At 39.4% G+C, this 17,082-nt stretch overlaps 1 protein-coding gene and 1 long non-coding RNA gene across 2 annotated transcripts in view; one reads left to right on the forward strand and one right to left on the reverse strand.

The window, feature by feature from the left end:
- The window catches only part of LOC135212123 (uncharacterized), a 107,801-nt gene extending 91,357 nt beyond the window's left edge, over positions 1–16,444 (forward strand). The window contains exon 2 of the mRNA XM_064245522.1: positions 11,937–16,444. Within this exon, the coding sequence (XP_064101592.1) occupies positions 12,192–15,440 (3,249 nt within the window). The 5' untranslated portion in view covers positions 11,937–12,191 and the 3' untranslated portion in view covers positions 15,441–16,444. The remainder of the gene's footprint in view (positions 1–11,936) is intronic.
- LOC135212122 (uncharacterized) lies at positions 2,585–4,270 on the reverse strand. Its single transcript, XR_010313822.1, has 4 exons — positions 4,133–4,270; positions 3,903–3,985; positions 3,363–3,774; positions 2,585–3,088 (listed from the first exon to the last, which is right to left on the reverse strand). It is a non-coding gene; the product is annotated as an uncharacterized LOC135212122 (long non-coding RNA).
- Positions 16,445–17,082: the final 638 nt, after the last annotated feature.

Raw genomic sequence — 17,082 nt, forward strand, 5'->3', positions numbered from 1 at the left:
CTATCCCATGACCCCATCATGCATCTACGTAGCGGCGTGCTTTTTCGGCCACTTGGCAGCAGCATCGTTATCGTAAGCACGCGGAATTCATTCGTTCTATGCGATTTTGTTTATTAACGTAAATTCGTTAGTGATTTAGGTGTAGTACTACTTTATCGTGTTGTGTGAGAACTTTACTACATACGTATACTACATAACTTAATTACGTACAGTATAGTATACGTAGTCATGGGTCCCAAGAAAGTTGAAGTTCACGGAAAGAAGAGGATGCTTTCTTTGGAGACAAAGATAGATATCATTAAAAAGTATGAAGCTGGCATGAGATTGAGTGTGATCACCAAGGAATATGGCCGAAATCCATCGACAATAGGCACCATCCTTAAGCAGAAGGAAGCCATCAAAGCAGCTACACCTTCCAAGGGCGTGACTATTTTGTCTAGCAAGAGGAGCCACGTGCACGATGAGATGGAAAGGCGGCTTCTTGTCTGGATAAAAGACAAAGAAATCGCTGGCGATACGATAACTGAGACGGCAATCTGCCACAAGGCCAGCGCTATTTTCTGCGATTTGATTGCCCAGGCCGAAGCCGACAGAGGAGAAGGGACATCGACGCCAACCCCAGACTTCAAGGCTTCTCATGGATGGTTCGAAAAATTCCGTAAATGGACTGGCATCCATTCGGTGGTGCAGCATGGGGAGGCTGCCAGCTTGGACACGAAAGCGGCCGAAGCCTTTATTAAGATGTTCGCCGAGATGACGATCAACGAAGGCTACAGTTCTCAGCAAGTCTTCAACTGTGATGAGACTGGCCTTTTTTGGAAAAAAAATGCCTCGTCAGAAGTACATCACGCAGGAAGAGAAGAAGCTACCCGGGCATAAGCCTATAGAAGACAGGCTTACTTTGTTTGAATGCCAGTGGGGATTGCAAGGTGAAGCCCCTACTTTTGTATCATTCGGAGACTCCTCAAGCCTTCAAGGCCCACAAAGTGCTAAAGGAGAAGCTGTTGTTGGACAATGCCCCTGCTCACCCTCCTGGCCTCGAGGAAGATATCTTTTATCAAGGTTCTTTATCTTCCGCCTAACACCACCCCTCTCCTCCAGCCCATGGACCAGCAAGTGATATCGAACTTTAAGAAGCTGTATACAAAACATCTTTTCAAGAGATGTTTTGACATCACCGATACCACAAACCTCACCTTGCGTGAATTTTGGAAGGAGCATTTCGATGTTGTGATATGCATCCGACTCATCAATCAAGCTTGGCAGGAGGTTTCAAGGCGAACCTTGAATTCTTCGTGGAGGAAACTCTGGCCTGATGCCGTATCTGCCCGAGACTTTGAGGGATTCAACGTGGGCGAAGCTGGTGCTGCAGATTCAGGAACAGTTGACGATCCTGAAACTGTTTCGCAACCAGATCTTGATGAGATCGTTGCACTTGGCAAGTCCATGGGGCTAGTCGTCGAAGAGGACGACATCAATGACCTTCTCGAGGAGCACCAAGAGGAGCTTACGACGGATGACCTGAAGGAGTTGGAGGCCATGTAACATAACGTCGTTCAAGAAGAGTTCTCTAGCAGTTGCGAGGAGGAGGAGGACGACCATATGACAACGGCAGAAATTAAGGATGCTCTAGCTGCTTTTCATAAGGTGCAATCATTTGTAGAAAAGAGACTCCCCGAAAAGGCTTACAAAGGTCGTATACTTGCGCAGTTCGATGACGTTTGCCTGAGTCGTTTCAGGAACATTGTGAAAAGTAGGCAGAAGCAATCTTCCTTGGATAATTAGTTTTTAAAGAGGCCTTTAGTAGGAGTAAGCAAAAAGGAAGATCCAATTGATACTACGAAAAAACAGAAAGTTGAAAGTGGTGAAGAAATCAAAATTTTGTAAAAAAAAAAAACATAAAGTATAAAAAAGTAAAAAAAATGTAAAAATAAAAAAAAGAAAAAAAAATTTAATTTTAAGTTTTTTGTAAAGTTAAGTCTTACAGTTTTGTTAATGTGTACCAGACCCCTGCAAATAGCTAGAACCCGCAAATACTTGGAACTCCCATCTAAAAATGAGTATAACTGCCTGTCCTGAATGTGTAAACACCAAAGTATCCATAAAAATACCATCCTACATCAAATATACATTAAAATATCATCCTATTACAGTGCATATTAATCTTTGAAATATTATTGATACTGTTTCAAAGTAAATCTTATATTTTATGGTTAAAAATACATACAGGCAGTCCCCGGGTTACGACGGGGGTTCCGTTCTTGAGGCGCGTCGTAAGCCGAAAATCGTCGTAAGCCGGAACGACACTTGGAAATATGCCTTAAACTAAGAAAAAGTTAGAGAGACCTTACCTGTGTGACATGCAAGTATTGCATGATGTGTAGTGTGGTTATTTCAATGGCAAAGGATGGTTCTTGAAGGTATAATTCTTTATTAAACTCTTGTGACACTATAAAGCACAATGTACTACACTTAATCCTTAGGTTAGATTATACACTAAACACTATATTATGCACTGTACACTACGTAGTACGTATGTAATCCTTTGGTAGATCCTGGAGTACACTAAAATCCCAGTCTGGTAGCTCTGGAAGGTAAAAGTATAACACAATTAGTACAAAATACTACACAAAGTCCTGAATGCAATATGTAAATTATAGATATCAAGAGTAAAAGAGTTAATGTATGTTAATTAATTCCTTACTTTTAGTTTATAATTCCTTACTTTGAGTTATATCAAGAGTAAAAAAGTTAATGTATGTGAATTAATTCCTTACTTTTAGTTTAAAGTTGTCATGCTATGTAACCCTGGATGCACAAAGTCTTATGTGGCCCCATAGCCTACATCATTCAGGGGGTTCTGGAATGTACAAAAAATAATTAGTATGTCAGTAAGTACTCTATGCATAGTAAGTTACATACAGTAATATGCACCATACAGTGGTTTAATATCACATATATAACATGTATAAAACTTAGTTAATGTATGTTAATTAATTCCTTACCTTTAGTTTAAAGTTGTCGTGCTATGTAACCCTGGATGCACAAAGTCTTATGTGGCCCCATAGCCTACATCATTCAGGGGGTTCTGGAATGTACAAAAAATAATTTTGTCAGTAAGTACTCTATGCATAGTAAGTTACATACAGTAATATGCACCATACAGTGGTTTAATATCAACTGGTACGTATGCATGTTGTAAATGATTGGTCTACACCCCCTGTTCAGCAGGGAGTGTACAGTAGTATGTAATTCCATGAGGGACCTTGATCACTTATCCCATGTGAGAGATCTTGGTCACTTTTTTTTAGTACGTATAAAACTTACTTAATGTATGTTTACTACTATGTATAATTCCTTACCTTTATGTTATGTAGTAACCCTGGACAAAGTTTTATGTGGCCCCATAGCCTGCATCATGGAGGGGGTCCTGGTTTTTCTGGAATGTACCAAAAAAGTATCAAAGTTAAGTCATGTATGTATGTTTAGTAAGTTACATACAGTAACCATACGTACAGTGGTTTATAACATGTATGTACATAATCAAACTTGGTTGGAAATTCCTGTAAAAAAAAGTTATGTACGTATGTAATACTACTGTATGTAAAAACCTTACTGTTCATACTTTGTTACACTACATGTTACATGTGATACGTATACTTTCCTGAAGGGTTTTTTCCATCCAAAAATGGTGCTTCTACTTGTAGTTATCCCTTGATGACACTTGTAGTAATTTGTTAGTAACAACCTGGAGTTGTGTGAAAAATGTTGGTTCTGGAAGGGAAAGGTAACAAAATTAGTGTACAAAATATACACTACAGAAAGTTGTGAATGCAATATGTTAATTACTGTAGATATATCAAGAGTACTAAAGAGTTAATGTATGTTAATTAATTCCTTACTTTTAGTTTAAAGTTGTCGTTCAATGTAACCCTGGATGGACAAAGTCTTATGTGGCCCCATAGCCTACATCATTCAGGGGACTCTGGAATGTACAAAAAATAATTTTGTCAGTAAGTCCTCTATGCAGAGTAAGTTTACATACAGTAATATGCACCATACAGTGGTTTAATATCACATATAACATGTACGTAGTATAAAACTTAATTTAGAAATTCCTTACATAACTTACCAACTTTTAGTGAGTCTCAAAGCTGTTACCTAGGTTGTGGGAGATGGAGGTGGAGGTGTAGAGCATTCATGATAAGGATGCATTCCAAACCTAACTTCAGTGTGCTTTATCACAGATAACAGGCTAGGATGATGGGCAGTCTGGAATGAAGAATTAATATTAAAGGACAGTATGTAACCACTTAGGTGTACAAAATTTATTGTACGTATGCAAACATTAAACACAACTGAGAATTCCTTACCTTCAGCAAAATGAAGACATGTAGGCTATGTGGAGGTCTGGTTTATGTAAGTCACAGGTGCATGCCAGTCTGGAATGATAATGTAATAGTACATATGATTATAGTATGTATGTTACATACATAACATGGTTATTACATATGTAATAATAAAACATTAATAAAAAAAAATGTCCTTACCAAATTCTAGTGGTTGGCTTGCTTACTGGGATGGCCATATGGTACATGAGAGTGGGGTGGCTGGGCTATGGATTGGGATGGGCAGGTGCTTGGGAGTCTGGAATGATAAAAAATATATAAAATGATAGTTACTACTACTGTAACTACTGCACATGTTATTACTGTTTGACATATGTAGTGTGTAATACGTATGTTCAATATAAAAAATGAAGAATTCTTTTACCTGAAGGAATGGGAGAGGTGATACTACTCGTATCAACTGATTTGGGCTCTGGAGAGGTGATACTCGTATCAACTGATGAGGGAACATCTAGATCTGGAAAGAATGATAGGGTACATAAATATATTATAAGGTGGATGTAATTGTAGCATATGTACACTTTTAATAAAATTTCTATTAGCAATTTATAAAACATTTTATACAAATTTGTTAAGGATTCCTTACCTGATGTATAGGGCGAGGCATCAAAACCATGGAAAGGCTCAGGGTCATCTGGGTCACTGTCACTATCAAAGGGGTCTGAAATGAAAAAAAAAAAAAATAATAAGGTTATGCAACATCAAACACATTGTACCACTATGTAAGTTAGTGTACGTATGTATGTAGGGTGTAAACAATTTCCAACATGAAAATGAGAAAAATGAAATTGCTTACCTGATTGTACACGTACAGTGGGCGGGCTGATACAGAGGGTCCAGGTACAGGGGGATCTGGAACTGTCACAGTAGTACAGGGAGATCTGGAACTGTCACAGGTAGTACAGGGAGATCTGGAACTGTCCACAGGTAGTACAGGGGGATCTGGAACTGTCAACCACTTCTGCAATAAAATTACAAATGATGAAAATTAATGAAGTTACAATTTACTCTTATTTAGTTGTTACATTAAAAAATTAACACATTTTAATATGTACACTATGTAAACACTTAAATTAGTAAAACAGTTTCAGAATTCCTTACCAGGACTAGGAGTGGGAGGTGGTGGTACTGGAGACTTGTGAAAGAAAGTGTCAAGCCTGGACTGCACACTTCTCTTCGTCTGCTTCTCCTTCAGGGTCTCCTTGTAGAAAGTCACCAAATCCATGATTCCTCTCTTGATTTTGTCAAACCTAGAAACGTTAGGGTGGGTCTTCTGCCTCAAAAGAAGCCAGGCTCTCTCCAGATGAGTAAAACCCTCTGACAAGCCTTTCACAGTTAATGACCTGGGTTTTGGCTCTGGTGCCGCCTCCTCTTATCAATCATTTGTTGTTCAACGTTCAAGTAAGTCCTGCAGACAATTCCTCTCCATGGGAAGCCAGCAGCTCTGTTTACATCATCAGGTTCAAGATCTAGTTTTTCAGCCTCTTGCTTAGCCCTACGATCTTCCTCGTCACAGTCTCGACGTCTTCTGCCTGGTCAAAGCCTTCAAAACTGTGCACAAACTGTGGACACAGTTTCTTCCAGGCCCCATTTAAAGTGGTCGTCTTCACCTCGTCCCAAGCACTTGCAATATTTTTCACTGCATCAGCAATGTTGTAGCCCTTCCAGAATTGCTTCAGTGTCAACTCCTTGTTAGCTTCTATGGCCCTCAAAGCAAAACGTATGGTCCTTCTAAGGTAGTAAGCCTTGAAATTAGCTATTACTCCCTGGTCCATTGGCTGTATCAGCGATGTGGTATTGGGTGGGAGGTACACCACCTTCACATTAGGATGCATGTCGCTCAAATTTGAAGGGTGACCAGGGGCATTGTCCAGGACTAAGAGGGCCTTAAAAGGCAGACCTTCGAAGTCAAATACCGCTCCACTGCTGGCACGAAATGGTCATTGAACCAATCTTCGAAGACCATTAAGGTAACCCAAGCCTTCTTGTTTGATTTCCAAATCACAGGGAGTTGACTCTTGAAATGCCCTTGAAAGCCCTGGGATTCTCGGCCAAATACACCAGCAAGGGCTTCAGTTTCAAATCACCACTTGCATTGGCCCCAAACAGCAAAGTCAGTCGCTCCTTTCCAGCTTTATGGCCAGGTGCTGACTTCTCCTCCTTGGAAAGGTACGTTCGATTTGGCATTCTTTTCCAAAATAATCCAGTCTCATCCACATTAAAGACTTGGTCAGCCGTGTAACCACCATCCTTAATTATCTCAGCCAAACCACCTGGAAAACTTTCTGCTGCTTCGCTATCAGCACTAGCAGCTTCACCTTGCAGCTTCACATTATGCAAATTTGCACGAGCCTTAAAACGGTTAAACCAACCTCTACTCGCGGAAAATTCACCACCAGCACTGCCTTCGCCAAACTTTTTCACTACTGCCTCATGCAGCGCTCTAGCCTTCTCCTGGATCACACTTAAGCTTACCGGAACACGTCCGCTGGTTCTGGTCCTACAGCCAGATCATGAGCAATTTCTCCATTTCAACAATGCTCTGGCTACGTTGCTTCTCGTTTATCACCGTTGACTTCATCGGTGCAGCATCCTTAACATGCTTCAGAATACGTTCCTTGTCCTTCACAATGGTTACCACCGTGGTCCTGCTCAAGCCTAAAGAACGGCCTATTTCGGTGTTAGTTTCTCCCTTCTCCGAACGCTTTACCACGTCATATTTGACCTCCATCGTGATGACCTTCCTCTTCTTGGATGAACTATCATCGGAGGAAGTACTTTGGCGTTTAGGAGCCATTGTAAATTTGCGAAAATGGCAAGGAATTTCAGCAACGTCTTAGCACACAACCGACTGAACTTCAGGCAGAGACGCGATTGAAGTGGCGTCCTTTCGTATTGTTACGCTTGGCGTCCTCGACCGTCCGAGGTCGTTGTTCGGTCAATTTACCATACAGTTTAATAGCGTTAATTAATTTATGCACCTCCGCTCAAAACTAGTTCTGCATATGAGGTATCGTTAAAAAGCATAACAAAACGTCGTAACCTTGGAATTTGTGTTGTAATCTAACCAGAAACTTAGTTTTTTTAATTATGTACTGGAAACAAGCAATGATTTTTCATTATATTTGCGCTTTTGGACTGTTTTAAACTGCGCATCCCAAGCTAGTGTATTCATTCGCCCGCAAACTAGTTCCGCATATGCGGCGTCACTAAAAAAATTCAAAAAATACGAAAAAAAAAAAGTGTCAAAAATCATCATAACCTCAAAATTTTTGTTGTAATGTAACCAAAAACATATTTTTATTATATACTGTGCTAAACTATAAAGGATTTTTATCATAGCATGCGTTTTTTAAAAGCGTCGTTATCTCGGAGCGTCGGAAGCGTCAGCGTCGTAACCTCGGAACAAGCGTCGTAACCCAGGACGGATTTTCCATTGAATATTTAAGAAAAAGCGTCGTAACCTCGGAACGTCGTAAGCCGGAACCGTCGTAACCCGGGGACCGCCTGCACTGTATGACTTAGTTACGTACATGAAAATAATCCAGTCACCCCTGTAAGTATTCAGTCATGCATGTTATCTTCCATACAGTTACTATTTAAGTTGTCCAGTTTTATTTTTACAAGGGAAACAGTTGTATGTAAAATCACAAGAGAGAGAAAAAACAAAATATGTATGGACATTAAAAAATGGTTTTACACTAGCACAACATATGTAAATAGGGTACTCACCAGTGATGATGATGAAAGACAATGAAGACATGACTGCACAGCTAAGCAGAGGAGTTACATCTCCTGTGAGGGCACCTCTTCACTTTCAGATGTTCAAGTGTATCTTTTTTGCGCTCGATGGTTCTAGCCAAACGCGTTCCTTCATGGAATGATCTACCAGGCAACTCAGGATGACAAGTTGAGTGAGCAGTGTATGGCTCTGCCTCAGTACTGCTCGCTCTCCAAGATTCTTTTTGGTTTGGTATTGTTTCTCCTCTGTTGAAGATTGACTACCAATTCGAATCTCTGCCCAGCAATCACAGACTTAGGTCTCTGGTTGGCAGGAATTCTCGCATACGTTTATGCCCAACTCCTGCACCACATTTGCCGTGGCAAGAATTTTCAGACAGAGGTATATCTCATTAGACTCGTTATCATCTTAATGTTTACCCCACTGCATAACAGAAGTCTGTAGCCTAGTCTTCTTCTTCATCGCACCTGCCCCATCGGCCGCTGCAACGACACAGAACGATATTCTTCAGACAATTTGAGTTTGTCTTCTAATATACATTTACTAATTCGCAAGGTGTTCAATTATTCTTTGTTCACCCTGAATTGTGAGTGAATAACGGAAGACTTCGCCTGTTCCCCGCCCGACTAGCTCTGCTCTCAAAGTAAATAGAAACTTCCTCCATGATCCAACCCACAAGAATCAGTTCTTCAGGCAGTACAATCCTTGTTTTTATAACTGAAAGACTCCACTTTCATTGCAAGCTCCCACTTACTCGCTGAGCAGCAATGAAATAGCAGATTAACTTTTCAGTCTTCTGTAAAATAACAGGGATTAAAGCCGTCTTCACTGGTTGGTGTCATCGACGGGACTTTTCTATAAGAATCTTGAGAGTTTACTTCTCTTGATTCAAGTGTAAAGACGTAGGTCCACATTCACTTCAGTCATTCACTAGTAATATAGTACTCTTTGGTTGAGATTCAACTACTGAAGAGAAACTTGTGTCTTGCCATCACAGAGACCTGTCTCTAGAAGGCAGTTGACTATCGTCTAATGTGCATATGCCTCGCGAGAATCTTCATCTTGTCTCTCTACATTCTTGGCAAACAAGATAGATAATTTGTATGGTTGTTCTCAGCATAACCCTTCATAAGGCAGGTGTCATGTTATGACTTGTGTCTAAGTCTCGGATGCACAGCAGCACAATCAGTCAGCATCTGTTGACGAGTCCGAGTCCTTCATAATCTCCTGCGCTGTGGACTTTGTATTGTTTGATCCAGATCAGTCATTATTTGTCCTATTGGTGCGTTGCTGTACTTATGAAGAAATGACACCCTTCATTGAGTGTCGATCCTTTATCCACTGCAGACTGCCAATGCAGAAGTGTCCAATGACACGACTTTCTCCGAGTCTTATGAGATCGTGAGAGACTTCTGTGCAGTTGGATATGTCCAGTGGATGGGCACATTTCATCACTCCAAAGAATATGTTGGACCGGAGGATAGATGAGGTTTCATTGCGACCATATATATATCTTCCATCCTTCGGGTCTGCCCACAGGTCCTTGCAACCTCTTTTCCTTGGACTGGTGGTGGATGCTCACAGGTTGAGTTGCTTACCTGGCTCCTTCAAGAGGACAGGTTGCATCTCACCTATGGTGTGCGGTTCTAGAGGTAAGAACGATGCGAGAGTGACTGGCCTCTCCACCTTACCCTCCTTGTCCTTCTACTCCTCTTCCTTCAGGATGAGGATAGGACTTGAACTTACACTGGCTGGTTGATTGATTGATGCGGCAAGCTTGCACTTTGAGCTTCCTTTCTATTTTTCTTATCAGAATCATAGAAGCAATCCCGCTCCTTCCTCTAGCAAGGGGAGGAAGGAGACTGGCAGTTATGCAAACCCTTCCCAGAACTTTGCATTAAAGCCTCCAACTCTATTATTCTTCCCAGCCCTTTTTCGGAGGAGTTATGATTCCTCACTCATTTTGAAAAGATCCAGAAGGCTGACTCTCGATCATGCAGCTCCTATACTCCAATCAAATTGTCAGAGGCAGGGCACTCCTCGCTCTTATGACTAAGTGTGCAGAACTCCAGTCAGTTCTAGAGGCTCACTCACATGCCTTCCACCAATCAGTGAGTCTTCCTTATGTAAAGGACCGAGGGTTTGTATATCGTGTAGGAACAAATCACAATTTTTTAAAAGTAAATTGTATTTTTCCTAATTAGTATACAAACCTGAGGTCCTTTACATACATGCCCACCTAATGTCACCCCTCAATCTAAAACCTGGGCCGAAAGGCAAAATGGAGTGTTTTCATCCAGGCAGGCGTGCCTACCTGCCCACCAGAAGGTAGTGACTGCCTAACCACCTTGCTCAAGAATTTAATGGCCGTAATTCCAGCCCACGCTGAAAGTAGTTCCTCAGGTTTGTATAGTTAGGAAAAATACAATTTACTTTCAAAAATTGTGATACTTTGCTTTGTCAAACCACCTTCACATCCTTCTCTCTGTGAACGTTGCCCATAGGTCCTTGGGACACTTGACTTTTTTCCTTGGGTCTGGTGGTGGCTGCTCAACAAGTTATGTAGCTCATCCATTGCCCCTAGCAGGACAGATTGTATCTTACTTAAGTTGATGGTGTGAAAGTTAGAATAAATGGGATGACTGGTATCTTTTCCTTTTCTCTTTTCCCTTTCTTCTCTACTGGCAGGCTGGAACTGGTTAGTTACAGGTGAGTGAGTGACCTTTGTGTTTGAGTATATATTTTATTCCTACACAATTAAATCCTCTCAGAAGCCAGTCCTTTCTCTAACAAGGGGAGAGAGGACTGACAATAAACGAAATTGATGGCTAACATAGTGTTGTTGTCCTAACAGATATAGTTCTTTAACTTCCTCTAATACAATGTCTCTTCACATTGTATATTTGCCCAGTAGTCTGACTGTTTAATAAATTATATATTCAAGAGATCAGAGGCTTACATCTCCTTCCTTTGCTTTTCTTTAGCCAGGAAGTGAGACTAGGTGTGCTGAACCTCCAGTCGGTTCATGATGGTTTCCTCCCACCAAAAGTGAGTTTATCCATACATTAAGACCCAGGTTTATTTCTGTGTTTGAACAAATGAAATATTTTGAATTAACTTTTATTTTTCATAGCTAACAAACCTGTTGTCTTTTAATATACTGCTCACATCTTGCCTCCCCTCATCTGGTTACCTGGGCTGGAAGAAACTGGATGCATCACGGCATCATGGGTGAGAGACGGTTGACTGATGCTTCCTCTCACATCCCATTGGCCAAACCCCATTACCACCAATTCCTTGATCTACAATTTTAATGATTTTTACCAGTTTCCAGCTGGCACTAGAAGAATTTATCCTTACATTCAGAGAGCAGTTTTATTAGCTATTGAAAATACAAATTAATAAAAAATTTGTCATATTTGGATATTACATTAAAGAAGACACCACTCCGCCTCCCCACAGCTTAGGGGGCTTTCCAGGAGAATTCTGACAAGAGCTAAAGCATTTGAAACACACCTGACGGAGAACAGGTGTACTAGACAGTCTTCTGGTTAGCCATTCGATGTTTTGTTTGAATGCATACTCACCTATCAGCACAGAGATAGTATAAGCTAACTTTAACAGTAGGCAATTATCCAAGTACGTAATAAGTTTTATTATGAAAATTTATATATAGTAATTGTACTTTGTATATTAAGAATAAAAATGTTCATAAACTTGGATTTTTAACACAGTATATCAGATGATGCTAAAGATTCATTTATTAAAAATTTTTCTATTTTCAGGCCATATTACCAACTTTCTGTAAGAACTCATAGCAGCAGACTTCAAGGAAAAATGGACTGACAGTATTAGCTATGTGCTATCAAAGAGAAGTTGGTGAAGATTTTACTCTGGTAATGTTCTCAAGTTGTAATTAAAAAAAATATGTATAGTATCCTGGTTTGGTTCATTACACTCAAAGTTTTATAGTAAATGAAGGATTTAAATGTTAAAACTGTTTTAGCTAGATAAAGTTGAAAATTTTTAACTCACTAACCATGGAGGGGTCAGCTGTGTGTGACGGCTCATCAGGAGGCAGTTTGAGTGGTAATACCAGCAATTCAAAAATCATTGTTAAAGCTGCTATGTCAAGTCATGGAGACAATTTGATGTCAAAAAGGAATGAATATGCAGATGAAAAATGCTCTAAACTCTCATGGTCTGGTAAACAAGATAAAGTGAAAGGGACAGATAAGGACAATAGTTTACTAGTGCCAAAGAATATTCCTGAAAGTTCAGGTTCAGGTGGAACAAAATCTTGTGGAGCTGTTTATGTGGTACAAGATGGAATGCTGGTGCAACTCCCCTCTGGAAGTTTAGGAGCTTCACGTTATCAAGAAAAAAGATCTTCAGTAAGAATTGTGAAAGAACCAAAGGTGGAATCATCCCTTCAGAATAACAAAGAAAAGGTTGTCTTTTCACCAGGGAAATGGTCCACTGGAAATCAAGCTGGTAAACGTACAGCAATCTATACACCAGGCAACGTAAGAACAGTTTCTGTTGGGGAGAAAACGAACAAAGATTCTTCAAGGTTAGAATTTATTGTTTATGAAAATGCTGAAAATAACCTTGGTGAAGGGCTTCGTACAGCAGGCAAAAGACTGTCTGCAGATCGTCGTCAAGGTCCTAAAAGGAAACGAGTCAGAATTTCGGCATCTAGTGACACAGTTACAAACAGAGTTGTTACAGTTAAAAACAGTTCCTCTGGTGGAAAAGACTCAGAAAAAATAGGAAACAAAATTTGCAGAATTAAGGTTGAACCCCCACAGCTCAGTGAGAATCTTAGTCCTTCAGGACATGAGGATTTGACAGCAGAAGTGTCAATAGATAGTGGGATCTGTAAAAGTGAACCAGTGATAGAAGGTTGGCAAGAACTGGAAGAAGGTGATTCAGATGATACTGCATTGTTTGGTCATAAGAGTATAGTGATAAGTGTCCAGGATGGTTTATCTGTTAAGAGTTCGGGTGAAGGGGATACTATTGTGGAGAAAGACCACACATCTCAGTCTCATAAAGGATCCAGTAGTGTTAGTGGTGATACATCACACAAGTCTCAGATCCTTAGGAAGGTTGATCCTAAGAAAGGACTCTTCTTTCAGTGTGAAAACTGTGGATATTCATCAAAATATAGAACTTCAGTGAAGCGTCATAAGGAACATTGTGGTATTGAAAGCTCGTGCACTAAAAGGAGCTGTATTTTTCCCAATTGCCAAGTAAAATTTTATCATGTGTCCCAGATGATAAGACATATGGAGGTGATGCATTCTGCTTGCATTGGAGTGAAGAACTTGAAGTTTGCTTCGGTGGAGGAGTTTCATGCTTGGAAGGAAAAAGAAGAAATAGCACATTTTACTTACTTTACAAAGCATCGTGGGGATTGCCAAACAAAAAATGGCTTGTATTCTATTTATATATGCCAGAATGACGGATCAAATAAATCTCACAGGAGAAAAGATGAACCTCCAAGGTTGACTGGTAAGAGATACAAGAAGGGCACCATAAAGACTGGATCTACTTGCCCTTCTCGCATGTTTGTCACAAAGTATCAGGGTGAAGTAACTGTCAAGTATTTCTATTCTCATAATCATGAACTGAAATTTGAGAATACCCAGTTCCATCCAATAGCACCTAAAAGTTTAGATTACATTAAGAGTCGTTTTTCAGTTGGTGCATCTCCAAAACAAGTTCAGGATGAACTTAGAAACAAGGCTGTTTTTCGGGGAAAGGTTGGAGATGAGGTTGTGAAAGGACAGTTAATATCTCTTCGCACTCTAAACGCTATTAAACATGACTACCTTTCTTCTTTTAGGTTGGACAAAGATGATGCTAATTCAGTATTCCTGTTGGTCAAAGAATGGGAGAAGAAAGATTTCAATCCTGTCTTGCTCTATAAGCCTCAGTACTGTACTATTGTAATTGGGAATTGTAACAAATACTTTCCTTCACAGTCAGATATATTTTTCATTGCATTACAGACAGAGACACAGTTTAAGTGTTTGAATTCTGCCAAAAACTGCTTTCTTTGTATTGACACAACATATTTTAGTGGGAGACATGGGTTTTATTTACTTTCACTCATTATTCATGATGCCCATAGGAAAGGTGTGCCTGTTGCTCATTTTATCAGTAACTGCAGGACTGAAGAAATACTTAGGTATTTCTTCTCCAGTGTAAAAGAGCGCTGTCCTAGCCTCTCTGTTCATGGTGTCATGACTGATGCAGACTTCAGTGGATGGGAAGCATTTCTTGCAGTCTTTGGTTATGTCAGTGTGCATGTTGTGTGTCAGTGGCATATAAAGAGGACTTGGAAAAAGAAAGTTGACAGCATGGTAGACAGTGATTCCCAAAAGGAAGTGATGAATAACCTCACTGCTCTGATGCAGGAGAGAGATGAGCAGAATTTGAGTAAACTCATGGAAAATTTCAAATTGAAGTATGAAAACATCCACCCAAAATTTGTGGAATATTTCCAGTCAAATATTGTTAGTCAGCCAGAATTATGGGCACTGTGTCTTAGAGACTTGTCCAGTTGTAATTCTGTTGCTGATATGTACTGCAAAGCATTTCATGGTACATTGGAAGTCTTCTTTACCAAGACAAAACCCAAGAAGAGGATTGATGATTTGTTGTTACTTCTTCTGAGGATTGAAGGAACAGACACTGAACAGAGACTGAGCCATGAGGAATCAAGTCATAATGCAAAGAACACTGTTCCTCAAATTGGAAATCATGCCAAAAGTCTGGACATTGCAGATGCAGATGTTTCAGAGTCAGATGGCAGATGGCAAGTTGTTTGCCAGGATGATCGAAGTAAATTCTTTCAAGTCACTAAACTCAGAGATGAGTGTTTGGAAGCTTTCTGTAGTGCTGAGTGTCAAGACCTTCCTTGCGGAAACTTATGTTCACATATGTATAAGTGTTCATGTGAAGATAGTTCGTGTTTGTGTGAACACATTCATAAAGTTCACTCTGGTAAAAGCAACATAATCATCATTTGCTCAGTTGATTCACATTCTATTGTTGTTCCTGGAGAGAAGCAGGAAGTAGTTTTATATGAAGATCCTTTAGAAATTAAAGTGAAGCAGGAAAAGTCCTTATTAAATGCTGCGTACAATAACCTTGGCCAGTTGAACTCGTATATTAGTCATCCAAATGTCCAGGAAGAACTTTTGCCACAGATAGTTGAAACTCTTGAACAATTAGTAATGAAGTGCCGTGAAGTGAGTCGCAGTTTAGATGCTCCATGATTTAAAGAAATATTTTAATTTAATGAGAGATAATTTTCAGAAACCTGATATGCAACCACAGCTTGTGTGACCTAGTCAGGAGTCAATATGAGGCCCAAGTGATGTGTTTACAAAAATGGCAAAGTATTTTATTTTCAATTCTGGAGAACCATGGCAGTCCTTGATTAAGAATGATGTTATTGTCATGATAAACTTGGTTCCTTACCATAAGCACCCATTTTTATTTATGCTTAAATTGATCAAGTATTGGAACTGTCAGAGGAATTTAACTGCTTGTAGCTTTGCAGGTACTTTTGTCTTGATGAGGCTTTGTATTGTGAGATTATGCCTGAACCATGTCAACTGATATGCAGCATTGATTTTGACGTGTGTGTGTGTGTGTATGTATATTTTTAATTATTTGTTGAGTGACTTGGCATTTGAATGCTCTTAGTAAATGGGGAATACTAAAGGCCATTTATAGTTTGTGCATAATATTTAAATATGCAGCATGTACTTGTGTCCACTGTAAGTGCTGCTGTAAACATATTCAAGTAGAAATTTTACAAAAATAAATTTACATAAGTAGGGTAATTCCAGATTAGTTCAAGTCTATACTATCCATATGGCATAAAAGCAAGTATATTGTCAACTTTTCTATATAGATTACTCCTGTTTTTTTTGTTTTTTTTTTGCAAAACATATGAAATTGTTTTAGTCCTGCATCCTGCTTTATGAAGGAAATTAAGCTATTGAAATTTATAGTGATGTGTACTCTGTGGGTATAGTAAAAGTAAAGTAAAAAAACTAAAAACAATTCTCTTAACATTGCATACCAAGTACTTATAGGTATTTTAAAGAATATTTGGCTTGGAGGTAGAGTGGCCTTTGATAAAATGGTTCCTCATTGTGAGTCCCAAAGACAGACTCCCACCGAAACAATATTACCAGCCATTGAGACCAGATTGTGGTCCTTGGCAAAATTGTTAAAGACTTTGAAAATAGAAAATAAAGGACATATCAAAGTGACTTACTTAGTATATCCTTTGTCAGGTTAACTAAGTGTCCATGGGTAATTCAGTAATGTGCTGTCTAGATATTTTAGAATCAGACTTTGTTGTCAACTTTTACTTAATGATTGTTATCCTTGAGTCACAAATGTTCATGCATAAGAACTTAGTAACTGAACTGTTCAATAATTCCTTGGATTTTTCGTCTTTGAAACTAAGCTGATTCTTTGGAGACTAGTGAAACCACTTTTGGACTGAGCTGAATATTAAGGTTAACTTAAGGTGAGGTATGTCCAAAAACTGAGCGCCTTTAGAAATGCAGTAATCTGTATGTTAGATTACTCTCTTCATTGTTTATAAGGAAAGGCATTATAATTATGTAACGTACAAGTATATCCAGAAATTTAAAGTTCTTGTTCTGTAATGAGGAAGCATTTATGTACATGATGCACCAGAGTATTTTGCATTATTATTTTTGCTTTTAACCCCTTATATAGCATTAGGTGCTTACATATACAGGCAGTCCCCGACTTATGATGGGGGTTCCGTTCTAGAGATGTGCCGTAAGCCAGAAAATCATAAAAAATCCTAAGAAAACCTTACTTTTAATGCATTGGGTGTATTAGAAACTCCGTAAACTGCATTTTTATTGC

The sequence above is a fragment of the Macrobrachium nipponense genome, chromosome 40 (genome assembly GCF_015104395.2).
Source record: "Macrobrachium nipponense isolate FS-2020 chromosome 40, ASM1510439v2, whole genome shotgun sequence".
Taxonomy (NCBI): domain Eukaryota; kingdom Metazoa; phylum Arthropoda; class Malacostraca; order Decapoda; family Palaemonidae; genus Macrobrachium; species Macrobrachium nipponense.